Here is a 16,943-nt window from a genome sequence, read left to right as displayed (position 1 = left end):
TATCGGTAAACCTCAAAAACTTCGCGCTGGCTTCGCTCGTAAGGTGCGCCGCCACGTTTTTATACGTCTCTAGGTGCGCCCCCAAGTATAAAAGGTTAAGAAACACTGATATAAAGTGAGAACTGCGTAATTGCTATTAAACAATGGCGCACTTATTTGATATGGTAAACATGCAAGCGAACTCTGTTGTATCTTAATGGCCTACGACTCATGAGTATGACTCTTGCGTTCTTAAAGCGTGATTTCCAATCGTCTTAATCTTGAGCATGTGAATTGTTAAATGTCAAAACGCCTGTTGATTTACAATCATCGTAGGTTGCCGACCGATGGTTGAGAGCAATAAAATTCAAAATCAGGGCTTGGTGTTTGCGCTGTTATTGACTGAAAATCGTTTTACTACAGCTGACGGTTTGTATGCAAATCAGGTTGTTTCGGTAATTCTCATGCAATATCCCGTTTATGCGAAAACATTGTGCAGTCGTAAAATCACAGCGTTGTAAATACCTCACACCTCCGTAATTCCGTTTTCACCTGATTTTATTTGTTTAAAAGTCCGTTTTCACCTGATTTTATTTGTTTAAAGTCCGTTTTCACCTGATTTTATTTGTATAAAAGTCCGTTTTTACCTGATTTTATTTGTTTAAGTCGCTTTTCACCTGGTTTTAATTGTTTTACCTTGTTCTTTGGCTATTAACAGTAGTTTCGTGATACTTTGCTGAACGGTAATGTTTCAAAAATAATTTAAAGGGAAAAGCAACGATTCGCCGCCGATTTCTGAGAAAACAATAAAATAAACGGCCCACAAACGCAAAATGCCTATATCTGTTACAAAGGAAAGTGAAGAAAAATTTAGTAAAGAATATTTGTGAGGTCAGAGACTTTGTATTAAAATACGGCCATCCAATCGGATATCAATAAAGTTATTACTTAAGTCAAAACAAAAGTAAAATTTCTATATAAATTTAGTGTCGGGCTGGCACCGCTGTCACCACAATATCGGACGAGTACCGATACTACCACCTGGTTACGGATATTGGCTTTGGTCAATATCAGATAACCCTATATAGAATATTGCAGTCACATGTCAACGGTTTCCTGGCCATTCAACAATCGGATCCAGCGAGACTGAATTTTGCTTGTATCGCTTCCAATTAAATCCTTTTTCTCTTTGACCTAAAAAAGTCAGCACATGAGCAATAGAAAATGTAACTTGGGCAGGTAGAATCTGTTGTACACGCTTACCTGATTAAAAACTGCGGGAAGTTTTGCTTTGATTTCTTGAACATTTTCCATCAGCTTGGACAAGTTACAGTGCACTTGTTCCGACGTTAGTGTAATTTCACCATTCGACGATGTGACGTCATCGTTGCCGTCATCCACTGCGGACGCCCTGTCACGGAATATAGAACGTTTTCAATTCACACAGAAAAAAGTAAATTTTGCTAGCAAGGATGCGTTTACATTGTTTGCAGTTGAGGATACGCAGAGGAAAAGTCTCTGATGGCGATTTCGTGGAATTGTTTCGCATTGTCGGCCAACGACTTTGCACAGTCCCGTACTGTGGCGAAAGTGTGGAACATTGAATCGCCAGGAAAATCGCCCACTGTCAAAATAAATTTTTACACTTAGCCAATTTGGAGCATCGACAGATACCAAGAAAGTAACTGCAAGCCAAATGCAAAAGATTTTTATCGTTCGCAACATATCTGAAGTAATTCAATACTAAACATCACTTACAAAGAATTGTTATAAATTTTGAATCAGTGGTTCTCCACTTGTGGTGCATTTATCAATAGTGCTCAACAAAGGCTTTTACGTGGTACTATAGCAGCTATCAGCTGTCTTATAAAAATTAACGCATGTGTATTGTTTTTTCGGCCTGCCGTATATATAGCCTTTGTTACAATTTTTTGTCACTTTTTTGTTGCTTTTCTCTATTCAATATAGTACCTAAAATCGAGCGAGTTTTCAATTCTTATTTTGGCTTTAATAAATATAAGCGAATTTAGGAAAAATGTTCTCTTTCGAAACCAGGTGGTACAACTGCTTCAAAGAAAAAATAAATAAAATGGCAAGTTAGGTTCATATTTCTTCACTATCCATATCTGAATATATACTTATACCGAGAGTCTTGTACATATCGAGCATAACATCATCCCTGGTATCAATAACAGCTTTTGGTTCTTTTTTAGGTGCAATGAGCGGGTGCATTTTAAGTAGCCCTGTATGTGTAAGAGTATCTTCCTGCAGTTGCCCATATAAGACAAGAAGGGTCTGCAGCCAGTTGGAGGACACTCTGACACGGGAAGCTTCACACTTCAACATCATCCAGAGCAAACTCAGGCGGGAACATTGGGATAACAGAGACGAAATTACCTTTAGTAGAGTTACTAAGTTTAGAGTTTAACCCCAAACAAACAAACAAACCCATCCAAAAATAATGAGGATCACTTTTACAACTTGGGACAATGGTAGCATATTATGTATAAGTTTAATTCAGGGGTGTCCAACTCAAACACGCCGACAGGCCAATTTTTTCTCATAATTTCTTCCCGTGCCAAAGTTTAGCAACTATTTTTTTTCCAATATTAAAATCGCTTTTATACAAAAAATAAAAACAGTATAATGTTATAATATCAGAAGTAATTGTTTGTTGTCTTAATTGATGGGATTGTTTTATATTGTGTGTATAAACAATTACAATTGGCTGTATTTTGGGGGGCTTGCGTTCCATATTTTATGGTCGCATGCCACATTTGGCATGCCTGCCACATATGAGACACCCCTGGTTTAACCTCTTGCAGTTTAAACACTTTTATTTATGCATTGTAAATGCTTGGTGCCTTTTTCAGTAAGTATAAAGTAGTGTTATTAACAGCAGAACAAACCACTTTGACAATTCACCTTCTGTTGTTTTTTGGTAAATTGCTTTTGCTGAGCAAGCTTTTTGTGACAGTTGCTGGTGACAAATTGAGTTTTGTGCAAGGGAAGTCCTCTAGAAATCAAGTCGGGTAAGACCTCACCCTTCATATACTTAATTCGGTCCTGAACTGAACTGATTCGATTTTGTAAGTCTTGAAGGTGTCTGAGCAAAAAATCAAATATGTAATATATATATACCATTTAAATACACAAACTTATGTGATTTATGTATGACAGTATTTTGAAACTCACTTCAGCGAAGGAGGTGTAATCATAGAACTTCTGTAAAATTCAAGTCTATTTTCCAAAAGTTTTAAGATCGCACAAGAACAGAAAACACCAGATTTCGTGTTTGCCAAAGCATTTTTTTGACAAGAATATCTAAAAAAATATATATAACATAATTACACAATAAATTGATTAGGTTTTAGCTTAAAATTTTTAAAGGCAATGTTATTACCTATCAAATTTATATAATAAACCAATTTATTTTTATGAATTTTACAATAAACATAGAAAATATTTTAGACAAAATATAAAACTGTCTTGCTATTTTTATCCAATTATGGAACCATATCAGTACTTGATTCAGTTCATGATAAAGTTTGTCTAAAGGTGTTTTATGTCTAGTATAATACCGTTCAGTGGCAAGTTTTATATCTTTTGTAATGTTCTCCTGAACTGTTTCATCTTCATATGACAAAAGATGTTTGTCAGTTATATTCATGATTTCATATGTTTGAGTTAGGGTTTCATTTATAGAGCTGGCATCCTGTATGGAAACAAGCAAATACCTTAGTAGTTGTCATTTAAAATGTATTTTTTTTCATTAAACTATATAGATTACCTCTCTAAACTGATCCTTCACATATCTTGTCAGGTGGGCAGTAAAATCATTTTCACTTAACAGGTAACCCTCAAGGCTCACTTTTAGTATTGATGCCTTACTGATATTGTGTTTCTTCATAAAAAAACAGCATCAGTTAAGTTTTTAAGGGTAAAAGAAAAAAAATTAAACGTTACTGTATTGTACCTTGTAGTGAGAAAACAATTTGCTGAAATCCTTTTCAACAGCAGCAACATCATTCATTAACTTTAAAGTTAAGTAAAGAGGATTAGATTACGTATAAAACAATTTTAACAAAATTAATATATATATAACAAACCTTTTGTATTGTTTGAGTGTTAAGAACTTTACTTTGTTCTAATTTATCCTTCGATTTTTTAACACCTTTCTCTAATTCCTTTGCTGAATCACAGTTTACTTTTTCCAAATTTTGCATTTGCTCAATTTCCCGCAACAATAAATCCTTGTATTGCATCTTAGACTGGACTACCAGCACTGCAGAAGCTTGCTTGGCTAACAAGTCTGTTTGCATAAACATACAAAAAGGTTGAGTATTTTGAGATGTTTAATTAATCTATAGGCTTTCCAAATAATTCTCGAAACACTGCACATTTATGGGTTTGCGACAGGGTTCAACAAAAATATACTCATGGTCATGAGAAACAAGGTAAAAATTTTTGCCAGGGTTACATTTAACACATTCTCAAAATGCTGTGAGTTTTAAGCATACCTTGTATATAGTATATCTACTTACATTCATCCATACAAACAGCGAAATTGGAGCATAAGCAATCAAAACAAAAAGCATTGGCTATTTGACTGTATAGCTCTTTTTTTCGCTTGCACAAATATGTGATGACTGATTATTAATTGATTTCAGTTATGGTTGGGGTTAGCCTTAAGGTTTGGGTGGTAGTAGTATTAGGTTTAATTTTCTAAGTTTTGCATAATTTAAATGATTTTTTGGATTTCGATTTGAATTACTTTGTTAGCCGGGTAAAGCGTCTTAGGAGGTGCCTATCGGCTATTTGGTTGGAGCTCTCTTATACGCTTGCACAAATTAGTGATTGTGGATTTGAACTACTTTGGTGACCAGGTGAATAGCAATTTCCAACAACAAATTTTAAATGTAGAATGAACTTTAAATCATTCTTAAATTATAAAATAAAACTTTAACCTTGTTTTCTAGCACGGGCTAGATTTATTTTGCGTTGCAAAACGTTTGAATCGTTTTGTATTTTGCTTTCATCCAGTTCCTGGTATTGAGAGATTTCATCAGATTTCAAAACATTGCCTTTCGAAACTTTGCTTGTAAAATTGGCAAAAAAATGCCTGTGTGACTGTTTCTTTAAAGAATATAGAAAATTTAAATTTTAAGAAGGCTTTAATAGAAATTCATTCGTACTCAATATTACAGTCATACCCGGAGAAGTTTTTCAATGTCACGTTTAACAGTTGACGTATCTGCATAGCCGATGCTTTTTAAAGTTTCAATGCAGAGATGCAACGATGCAGTCTTTTCTCGAGACATTTGCACTAAGTTTTGTTCTTTGCCTACGTTTGTCAACGTGATTTAAACACAAAACTTTCATCGAGAAAATTAAAATATTGAAACTGCCGCCAGTTCGTCGAAATTTGTCAACAAACTGGTCATAGACACCTTAGCTTAAAACAAATTCAATCAAATTCGGAGGAATTTAATTTTATTCAAAACTCATCATAGCGTGCTAATTTTATCGTTTCAAGTTGGTATAAAATAGATTTTTTTAAATAATTAAAAACTTTATATAACATGATCAAAATCTATATATATCATGATCAAAATTTATATAACATGATCAAGTGATGTACTTAGTGGTGGGATTTTAGTCAAGTGTTGCCTAGAGCAATGGTTCTTAACCGCCGGTCCGCCAAATATATTGCAATTTTGTATCTCAATTGCAAAATGCAAGATGTTGAAGATCAAATTTAGAACTTCGCCAGCTCCGTAATATGTACCTTTGTGACGTAACATAGAGATAATGCTTTACTCTGGACTTTATCGTACGTCACAATGCCGAAGTGTTGTTGTGCCCAACTGTTCAAAAGTAGGCTATACAGTTTGTTTAGGTCATAGCCTAAACTTTAAGACCAGTTGTATGTGAAAAACTTCAATAGAACCAGGTATAACACGTATGATATCAAAAAACACAGCAGCAAATTGCTCATTAAATTGAAGTTTTTGTTCTTTGCTTTTAAGTTGCATACTTGTGTCGTAAATCAATTTTGGGTCGATTTGATTTATGAAGGTACGCCGGTCCGCAAAATTTGTTTTGGAATTTTATCGGTCCGCAAGCTAAAAAGGTTGCGAACCACTATTCCGATTTAGATGGCACTACGACTATTAGGGTTTGCTAGTCCTTCTTCGGTCTTATTCCGAACTGTGTTTTATTTGGACGTTGATGTTTTTCTTATCTCGGTCTTATGGCTGGAGTCCAATATTGTATAGTGCTCGAATTAAACGACAAAACTTTTCAGTTTTCTTGGTTGAGTGCCATACTTATTTGATGACCATGCCAGGTGTGCCGCGAAGTTCCCGGTGGTTTCACTTCTGTTTTTAACGGTACTTTTTTCAGTAGAATTAATACAAAATGGTAAATCAAGGCAGGCATTTAAACCAGGTCTGCGGAGTCGGTTAAAAACAGCCCGAGTCCGACTCCGACCAAATGTAAGATTTTGTCGAGTCCCGAGTCCAGCGCTGACTCTACAGCGTGTATTTTACCCATTTGCGCAACTAAATTAAGGTGGATTTTCTGCAATCCACATATTGGTGTCATAAAAACATTATGAACTTTCCTTCAGAGTTAAAACTTTTTTAAAACCTATGTTACGTCCAATCGCCGGAAAGCGAACTTAAAACAGTTTTTTAACTAACACAACTATCAAGAGTATAAAATTTACAGCAAGAGTATAAATATATTTTTTTCTAACTTGATTATCAACGCGCGAAACCATAATGAAACATCAGTGTAAATGTATTACTCGCATTTTGTGATTGTTAAATTAACCTTGTCTACTGTCCTGAAATATAAAATAGGCACAAATGTAGGGCTACAACGCACAATTGTGACGTCATTTTTCAAATATACTATAAAAAGCCCTTTATGTTTTCTGACTCGCAATTGGGGTGCAATTTACAGGACTTTGGCCAGGACCATACAATAAGGCATTTTCCCGATGGGTTTAGGACTTATTCCGATTTAGACGTTATTACGGTTACAGGTATTATAGTTCTATATTGATCTTATTCCGATTTTTTTTTATTCCGACGTTGGTGTTGTTCTAATTTTAGTTCTATGGCTGGTGTCCCTTAGGCCGTATTAGGATATTTTAAAAAGAGCGCAAAAAAACACAAAACGTGCAAATAATAGAACGTAAAAGGTTAAATTGTCGGCGCCTTCGGCGCGTTACTATAAATCGCTTCTTTTTTCTGGGTAGCCCAGAATATTTGGTTTTGTTGTCTATTGTCGATCTTCATATGTTTCGTAGGTGTGCCGCCGAATATTTTTAGCTCTGTTGGTGTGCCGCAAGTGAAAAAAGGTTGCGGAGCACTGGACTATATACCCATTAAAACTAAAATGTTGAACGCCAAATCGGCTGTTTTTAAATATAGTAGCTACACATAGGGTTCCCCTGACTGGTATTATGTTAAATGACCAATTGATGCCAGCGTGTATAGCTGCGGTTTAAATAGTTCGCCGGGAACGACGTACTATTTAAAAGGTTATTGCACTTAACGCGTGCTTCAAACTTATTTCATCGCACTTCAAGTTCAACGCAACTTTACTGTATCGATTTCAGAATTTCGTTGAAGCGCCTAATATTATCAAGGCAAGCGTATTAAAGAATTGCGTGTAATGTTTTTGAGACACCCGCCCGAAAACAAAATATCCGTAATACCAAGACAAAACCTCTCTAAAGTCTGTTTTGAAGGGTCCTTCAAGTTGGTCTTATACTGGACGTGGTAAAACGTTGTAAGCAGATTTTCGAATGGTCAAGTAGGCCTAGCCACGCCTAAAGCACTGTTGAACGTAAACTTCTTGCAGTTAGCCTATAGACACAGGCGACGGAATTATTGTTTGTGGTTTCTTTCTTCCGCGTTTTTGGTTAAAATGTCGTTTTCCGGTGGTTTTTCTATGTTTCTTCAAAAGATGGTTCCTTTTGTTCCGCCGTCAAACATACCGGAGGCCGATCACGTGATTCGGAGAGCGATTGCGATTCGTCGGATGTGCTTTCAGGATATTCCTAATTCTGCTGAACTTCTGGACAAGAGACTGAGAGAGAAAATCGAAGATAACTGGAAAGTGAACTACGAGAAACGAAACTCTGAAGTTCTGGCTATTTAACTGATTTATTTTAATAAATGTAAAGTGCTTTACAAATGCTGGGTAGCCTATATAATTTAGTTTAGTTGCGCGACAGATTAACTTTTATAATGTGCTAGAAAAAAATTGTTTTGAAAAATAATAGCCGAAATCAGGCCTGCACAATTTCTAATGATTTAAGAAGAACAAAAGATATGTTTTGCGAGGATCACTGCCGTTGATATATAACCTTTACAGCGTGTATAGCCTTATATAAAGCGCTATAGTTAAATGGGATATTTCACTTAGTCCGGACAAATGGAACAAACTGTCTAAACAAGTTTAACCGGTACGGCGGACCAGCAAAAATTTTTTCTTACTAGATAGTACCGGTATAAATAAAAGTCATTCGTTTCGGACAGTAATTCGCATAGCATGATAGCATCACCAAAGCATGACAAAGAGTAAGCAAATAGATTGTATGTAAACACGTACCGGTCGGTAAGCCAATCCTAGCAAATATTTATTCAATAAATCCCATAAGTCAAAATTGTTGTCTAGTCAGTTTATTTTGCCCGAAGTTCATAATGTATAATTTCATTTGACAAACTGGTAAAGTTCAACTTCTAAGAAACGTAGGCCTAACATATTATTGTTGATAGCCTAGTATCATGCTGCACGATAGAAATTTCGCGAAAGAGCACTGAATCTCTTTACAAAATGCAACTTTAGCTAAATGTGCCAAGTTAAAGCAATTTGTTTGCGCTTTGCTATAATTAATGGGTAACATCTTGAAGGTACTTTTTCTTGAAGGTATTCGTTCCTGGCATTGAGCTTACAAACATTGCACACGGGTCGATTTATGACATTTATTAAGATTTTCTGACAACGTTTAGGTATGGATGAAAATGACCCAAAAAGTTTGTGCAAAATGCCAAATATATAGAGTTTAATTTGGTTAAACAATTCATGTTGTCATACGGCGACGCGTAAAAAATCGAACAAAAGAGGAAAAACTTTGCTTTAACTAGATTAATTTAAGTTGTGCGTAGAAGAGATACAGCAATGCAAACTTATGGCCACTTAATTGATCTTAGGAAACCTGAGATAGTCGCTCAATGTCTTGCAGAAATATGCAACTGAAATCTTAGTTTAAATCAGGGAGTCGAACCGGAACCGAACCGGAACTTTATGAACCGGTTTTGGGTCAATTTTTTTCGAACCGTAGCCGAAACTGAATCGTTTTTTGTAAGATTTCAAGGAGCCGAACCGGAACTGAACCGATTAATTTGAAAGAACCTGGACCTTAACCGAACCCGAACCTGTAAACGCAAGCGGTTCACTCCAACATGACGTCACAACTTGATTTTACTGAGTCAAGTTCCTCCATCTTTGATATTTTATGATAATATGAATATTAATAAATAAATCGTGGAGTTTTTATTTTTCAGATATTTGAATTATGAGTTGCTGTCTTTTTAATACAGCACGTAACTTAGATTAAATGACCTACAATTCAAAGATTCACACATTTTTAGATTTAATGTAACATCTATTATATCCAAACCGGAACTTTATGAACCGGTTCTGAAATAACGACGGTCGAACCGGAACTGAACCGAATTCCAAAAAAATCCTTGAAATCGAACCGAACCTGAACCGGAAAAGTCAAACGGTTCGACTCCCTGGTTTAAATACATTTAAGAACATGGCGGGATAGCCTGTAAAAAAGGAACATTGCCTAAACAAGTTCTACAGGTACGGTGGACCAGCACATTTTTTTCTACTAGATATAAATAAAAGTCTTTCGATTCGGACAGTAATTCGCATGTAAACACGTACCGGTCGAGTCAAAAGTGTTGTCAGTTTATTTTCCCCGAAGTTCATGATGTAAAATTTCATTTGACCCGTAGCTCCTAAGTGAAAATTTATCCTCATCCGTTTGTAAAATCTGCTGTTCGGCTTTCTAATATTGTAACACAAGTTAAGCAAAATATATTGCGACGGCAAAATCAAAGCATAAATGAATCTATTTGGCCAACTATTGTTCAGAATTTGTTCATAACCTTTCTATGTTTCTGTAGGCAAGCTCGAGTTTGTAAAATGTAAATGAATGGGGTTCAGTCGAGTGCAAGTGCATTATGCGTTCGTTGGCGACAGAGCAGCATAAGTGCAGGCAAAGTATGCGCAGCAGAATAATTACAGGAAATAAATGGGTGCGCCAACAAACGCAAGCTGCGAAGCATTTGCTGGTTTGGCAAGCAGCGGAGTTATTGTTGTTGGGTATGCACACCGTCGAAAACAGCAAGCAGCTTAGGTATAGTTTGGTGAATAGTGAAAACTGTAATAAATAATGTTAAACGTAACGTTGAAAGAACATATTGTGGCGAGGTTACTTGTAGAACGGATATCAACCAATAACATACTGCAGAAATGGTGCTTACTAAAATCCATTCAATATAATTTATCATATATCATTTTTCCTGATTTTTTAGTCTATAGGCTAGCAAAAAGGTTACCCCTTGAATAAGAAGAGTAAGTCGACTAATTTGGCCTTTGTGCCTACAACCTGTAAACACAATGGCTGACAACATGCTGCTAATTATCGCTGCTTTTAGTGCTGTAACTACAATCATATTTCAAGTGATATTCAGTGCACAATCTTCCCCTTTCATTGATGAAATCTTTCATATTCCACAGGCAATCAAGTACTGCAATTTACAGTTTAATGAGGTAAATATATTTGTTCAACAAGCCTCTTTTTGTTTACTGTGCATTGATATTTTTAGTTTTATGTATATTGGTATTATTCTAAAGTGATTATATGAAATATATTCTAGATTACTGTCTTTTACCATCATGGTATTGACTTTATGTTTGAGCCAATGAATGACAAATAGAAAATTGACTCATGATAAAGATGTGACCACAATTTCAACTGATACATATTATATATAATATATATATGTATCAGTTGAAATTGTGGTCAAGGCTAATTAATGTTTATTGTTTTTTAATAATAAATATATTTAAAAAAAATTAACAATCTGCAATTGCAGTGGGATTCAAAGATAACCACTTTGCCTGGAATGTACATCACATCATTCCTTGCACTACTGCCTTTTTCCTTGTTCAAGGGAAGTGTATGCACTGTTTGGACACTTCGGTACCTTAATGTTATCATGAACACTGCCAACCTTTTCGTCATCTACTTAACCATTAAAGAAATTCAATCACAAGCGGCCAAATTGAAGGTGATTTTTGTGTAGTTAAATGTGAAAAAAATTATAATTTGCTTTGTTAAACACAAAGTGTCAACAAACTAGGTTTACGCCTTAATTTTAGTTTGTTTGATGGTCTGCTTAATACAGTATCAATTTCCAACACAACAGTTTTTGTTAACTAGTTGTAAAGTTACTGAAGTGGGGGCTACTTTTGTTAAACATTGTTTGCCACTTTCCCAATTAAATCCAATATCTGTATTAGTTTATTGATTTGCCTTTTTTAACTAATGCAGCCATTAATAATTATTTTCAGAGAGAAAAAGCTAATGAAGTCGATAGCAACTCTTCCTTGTGCTCACTCGCAATTGGCTTGTTTCCTCTGCTGTACTTCTACTCATTTCTGTACTACACCGACCCTGGATCAACTCTGTTCGTCCTTGTGGCATACCTTGCCTGCCTTAAAGGAAAGCACAAAGTTGCCGCTGTACTCTCACTTGTGTCCATTATTTTCCGACAAAGCAATATAATCTGGACTGTATTCATGGCAGGCGTCATTGTAGCCAACCATATTGACAACCTAGCTGCCATGGAGAAAATCTCAACCTCACCTGAAGTCAAGGATAAAATAGCAAGGTACACTTTAAGTCATTCTCAACCTTTTATGGCTTACGGCACCCCTCGAAAATAATAAATAGATTTCCGCCACCAAACTAGAATTTTCGTTGAGTATTTTACTAGAATGTCACTATAAATAAATGGATCTGGAACAACACAATCAAATTAAAACATGTAGGAAAATGTCATTTGATTTTATGGTCTCTTAGCGAACACAAATAGTTGTATCAAGAAGCTTACCAATTAAGCAAAAATGAGATTCTTAAATTTCTCAAAATACCTATTGGCACCTTTGAGCATTAGAAATGTCACACCTGAGCCAGCGGCACCCCGGTTGCACACCTGAGCCAGCGGCACCCCGGTTGAACCACTGATTTAAGCTAATACTTTCCAAATCAGTTAGCGAAAAAACAAAATGGAGGGACAATATAACTACTGATTTAGACTCACAACCCATTGATCATAACCCAAGTTTAAATTGCATTGTTTTTCAGGTTTCTTTCCAAGATCTTGGTCTGCGTGTTACGTTACCTCTTGGTGGTTGAAAACCTAATCACCATTGCCCTGCTTGTCTGGCCATACATAGCCGTCATCGCATTGTTTGGCATATTCGTGTTTGTCAATGACGGTATCGTAGTTGGAGACCGTCAAAGCCACCAGGCCGTTCTGCATTTTCCGCAGCTTCTCTACTTCTCTGCCTTTGTGCTTTTTTTCTCTTCTCCGATTTTGTTGACGGCTGACAAAGTAAGGCGCTTCGTAAGTATGATAAAAGCGCGTCCAATGGAAGTACTGGTGTCCTGCATCGTCATGTGCTACGTGCTGGCATTTTATTCGCACGTACACCCGTACCTTCTCGCCGACAACCGACACTACACTTTCTACATCTGGAGGTGGTTTTTGGGCAGAGCCGTGCTACGCTATCTCCTGGTCCCCGTGTACACCTACTCGCTGTGGAGCATGAACGACAGCCTGGAGAACTACAGCTTTCTCTGGAAAGCGGTGCTGTTTGTTTCCATTACGGTCGCCTTGGTGCCACAAAAGCTACTTGAGTTCCGCTACTTCCTTTTGCCCTATATCTTCTTTAGGATGCATGTTGTCCAAGTATCCAGAAAGACGCTGGTGCTTGAAGTTTTGCTGCACGTTGCCGTCAACGCATTCACAGTAGCCGTGTTTTTGAGCAAGACTTTTGCATGGAAAGACTTGCCTGAGCCACAAAGAATAATGTGGTAAAGTTTATAAGCTCTTCACAAGGATTAGCTGTTTTCAAAATTTCGAAAGTTTTCTACGGTATTTTGCAATAGCCAAAACTCTAAAAAGACTAATATGCTTTAGCCATCTGAGATTGTCTGATGCACATATTTTTATTATTAAGCCCTAATTTCCAATAAAATTTTAATTAGTTACGGTCTTTACTGTTACAAAACAATCTTAGCTGTTCCAATCACATTTTAAATATTAACCTTTACTGTTAATCAGCGAACTGTTTTTTGTCTTGTGCTTATACAAAAATATTCATGCAGCATGTCGTATGTTGTTTTCTTTTTGTTTTACAATTTTGTCCAAACATATATTCGTGAGTGTCCTTCATTCGTTTTTGTTTTCATTTACCACTGTTGGCACATAGATCATCTCATTGCATGATTTTAACATTATTTAATTACAACTAGATACGAACCATGTTCCCCTGCACTACATTTCTTACCTATTTCAAACGCTAGTAGGCAATCGCGGAAAATTGTTATAGCTATATCACCCGGGAGCCCTTCATGAATTGCTGCGAAACCCTTGTGGCTGTGATACGCTGCTGGTAGTTATGCAATGCTTTTAAAGTGCAACATAGTATCAAAATTAGGATTCTTTGCAACCTTTTTTTGACTGTTTTAACGATGTCTTTATCTTGTGAGCACAGGAATTTCTTGACCTATATTCTGTAAGCTATTTCTTATTCATGACTTTTTTGAGTGCGTTATTTAAAGGCGCGTTTGGTATAAAAGCGGTATTTTGCAAACCTTGTTGCCTGTATTTAATAATCTATTGGCCCCAGAACCATTTAAAACGAATATTGTCAACGATAGAGCATGTTAGTGTTCGTGAACAACACTGTTGTTTCCGCTATGTCGTGCCATGCATGGTGTGGCAATACTGTATCGCGCTTCCCTTGTATTACCAGGTAGTGGATGGGGAAATTAACCCAGGTGACATATTTCGAGATCTTTAGGCGCGCATATTGGCCCAAAAGCACTCTATCTGTTTTGCACTTGTGTCACGCACACTTTGGCGAAGTTTGGTTCTATTATTTACCTTTAAAGCGATTTGAGATTCAACGGTTTTGGGCTCTATTGCTATATATAGCTTCGCACTGCTTAGTGTGAATTTCCCTTCTTTAGGTTCTCTGCTACTAATTTAATGCGACCCAGTTTTTAACCCTGTGTTCGACGCGTGCTTTTCAATTGCACTTGACTTAACACACGCCAGATTTCGTTTAATACGGTAGTTTACCTTTTCACGGGCGCTTTCGAATAACTTTGAACTGTGTTTTATTGCCGTGTTACAAAATATATTACACAAATATGTATATCCTTTTTGAGCGCCAACGTTTTTCACGATTTTCAACCTGGCGATGTCTGTAAAGTGTATATTTCAGGTGTACGTTTTTATGCATGTTTTTGTGTACATCGTGCTCTTATCCAAATACACGTGTGTAAACGGATCTGCGCCTTTTTGTGCTCGATCGGGTCGCGAGCTGTGACGTCGGCTCGTCACCATGACGTCAGGCATTCCGTCACCTAGTTGTGCAGTTGCTAGCTGTCAGTTCGAATTCCACGTCGAACCGGGTCGCCGCGATTCTTGCCGAACTTCGTTTTCAGTTCAGTCCTGTCTATTGCCTTGAAAGGTTATGTAAAATATAGGACAAGATTAGTTTTATGTACTAGAAAACAATCATGTATTCGTGGATTTGTGATAACAACAGCATGCGTGCTGCTGTCGATAGGAATCGCAAGCCGCCTCTCAGTTTAGTCTACTGCCTTATTGGTTGTTAAACATATACGTTGATTTCGCAGCCTATGATTTCTGTGAAATATTGGTCAAATCTGCACTGAGCGTAAGCAGAACACAACTGAATAGTATAACCTGGAAATGGGATTCGTGCTTGCCTATCGTGTGTAAATAGCAAACTGGGCAAGCTTTTGGCTTATTAAGAGACAAATTCGTGTTCAGCCTAAATACGAGGATATTAGCATATCGAAGTTCAGCTAAAATACGAGGATATTGGAGAATATTCGCCGCCAAAAATGTGCGACTCCAGTGGTACCCAGTTTTACATCAATCCAAACTACAGCTGTGCTGAGGAAGGCCACAACCAAACGCACCACCAGCTGCTTAACGCTAGCTCGAATCCCTACCTTAATTCACCAGGTGCTTATGTAACTTTAACTTAAGTTTCGTTTGTCTGCATTCTATTGGTAAAATTTTGTTGCGTGGCTGATGCCCAGTTACGGGTAATTTTTAGGTTGTAAAACTTTCATTATTAATTAGGATTTGATAACCTAATAAACTTCGGATGGCCCAATTCAAGGCTGTAGGCTACTAGCACGTCTCTATCGCGGTGTCGTAATTTCTATTACAGGTAGTAGGCTACATTATTGTGTGTAATGTAGTAATCTATACAAAATCAACCGCCAAGTGTTCATATTCGCTTGGCTACAGGAGCAATGTTGTTTCGCAGATATGTACTCGAGAACTCGTGACCAGACATCATACTCCATGCAATATTCACTTCACCATGAGCCCGTCCAGGTTCAGTTTGCAATTTACTGAAAACAGTCATTTAAAGGCTGTTTTACTAAATATAAGTTTTGTCGCAGCTGGGTTTGGAGCACTGGCAGAGCAGTTACCCAGGAATGCCAATCGTAGAAAGCCAGGTTCCATGCATATCATCCACATCTAGTCCGTCACCGGGTAATCCTTATTAGGCCCAGGCAAAATGTAATTTTTATGTGATGGTCGTCTTTTAAAACATATTTTTATGTTAACAAAATGTACATTTTGCAAAAGTAAACTCATAACTATTTTTAAAGCATTGCTTTCATTGTGCATATCAAAACAGCGAACATATTTCTGTATTTCTTGCAAAGTGTCCCCAAAACTAAAAGTTTGTGTTTACTTCAAGTATTAAATATTTAGTTGAAACGAACGATAAACGGGTGCCAAAAATAATGAACAAATGGTTCGTTATTTTTTCAAAGCGAAACTTGATAAGTACATTTTCGTCATCTGTCCACAGCGGCTTCTGACAAACCTTCGCCGGAGACGCGCAAAAAGGAGAGGACTTCGTTCAGTCAAACTCAAATCCGTCAGCTTGAGGCGGACTTTGCCGACAACCACTACCTTACTAGACTAAGAAGATACGAACTGGCATTGAAACTGAATCTTACCGAGAGACAGGTGATCGATACTGAACACTTCTTTTTGCTCAGTATACTAGCGAAGTAAGCTGCCCACTCCTTAATGTTTAGATGCGGTTGCTCATCTTTCGCAATAAGTTATGCTAGGACACACCAGAACTATTAGCCGACTCGAGGGAAGATCTTAAATTATTCTGCGATTAGTTTTTAATGTCTTATGACCTCGCGCGGACATAATAAGTTCGTATGTTGTGGAGTATAGCATACTTTAATACTCTTCGCAACATGCCACTTTTACTATTCTATTCAAATGTAGTAAATATTAATTTAAGAATTGGCATTCAAACTAGAAAAACAACTGATGCATCCTGTGTGTTTATACCAACTAATCAGACTGTTTTCTTTATTTAATCGTTAGATCAAAGTCTGGTTCCAAAACCGAAGAATGAAGCTGAAAAGAGAACGATCTTGAATAAGCGAAACGTTGCCTACTTTTTTGAGATTTAAAAAACCTTGCACAACCCTTCTATAGCTGCAAAATCCAAACTTCAATCCGCTACGATTCTTTATTGCAACAAGCGGATGA

At 36.8% G+C, this 16,943-nt stretch overlaps 3 protein-coding genes across 3 annotated transcripts; 2 read left to right on the top strand and 1 right to left on the bottom strand.

Annotated features, from left to right (window-relative positions):
* Positions 1–379: 379 nt before the first annotated feature.
* LOC146163684 (HAUS augmin-like complex subunit 3) lies at positions 380–5,106 on the bottom strand. The gene is made up of 11 exons (XM_083382625.1): positions 4,947–5,106; positions 4,089–4,291; positions 3,956–4,015; positions 3,770–3,883; positions 3,561–3,694; positions 3,175–3,303; positions 2,905–3,085; positions 2,124–2,376; positions 1,462–1,603; positions 1,243–1,390; positions 380–1,173 (listed from the first exon to the last, which is right to left on the bottom strand). The coding sequence occupies exons 2-11, from the start codon at positions 4,242–4,244 to the stop codon at positions 1,078–1,080; spliced, it is 1,413 nt and encodes a 470-aa protein (XP_083238751.1). The 5' UTR covers positions 4,245–4,291; positions 4,947–5,106; the 3' UTR covers positions 380–1,077.
* Positions 5,107–10,612: 5,506 nt separating this feature from the next.
* Positions 10,613–13,396, top strand: LOC146163683 (dol-P-Glc:Glc(2)Man(9)GlcNAc(2)-PP-Dol alpha-1,2-glucosyltransferase-like). Its single transcript, XM_083381805.1, has 4 exons — positions 10,613–10,845; positions 11,172–11,366; positions 11,650–11,969; positions 12,446–13,396. The coding sequence occupies exons 1-4, from the start codon at positions 10,693–10,695 to the stop codon at positions 13,179–13,181; spliced, it is 1,404 nt and encodes a 467-aa protein (XP_083237931.1). The 5' UTR covers positions 10,613–10,692; the 3' UTR covers positions 13,182–13,396.
* Positions 13,397–15,244: 1,848 nt separating this feature from the next.
* Positions 15,245–16,829, top strand: LOC146163682 (GS homeobox 1-like). The gene is made up of 4 exons (XM_083380566.1): positions 15,245–15,376; positions 15,818–15,911; positions 16,237–16,397; positions 16,776–16,829. Exons 1-4 carry the CDS (start codon positions 15,245–15,247, stop codon positions 16,827–16,829), a joined length of 441 nt encoding a protein of 146 aa, XP_083236692.1.
* Positions 16,830–16,943: the final 114 nt, after the last annotated feature.

Source organism: Ascidiella aspersa, chromosome 2, assembly GCF_963924565.1.
Source record: "Ascidiella aspersa chromosome 2, kaAscAspe10.2, whole genome shotgun sequence".
In the NCBI taxonomy this organism is placed as follows: domain Eukaryota; kingdom Metazoa; phylum Chordata; class Ascidiacea; order Phlebobranchia; family Ascidiidae; genus Ascidiella; species Ascidiella aspersa.
Note: the sequence above shows the minus strand (reverse complement) of the source record. Positions and strands in the feature narration are given on the sequence as shown.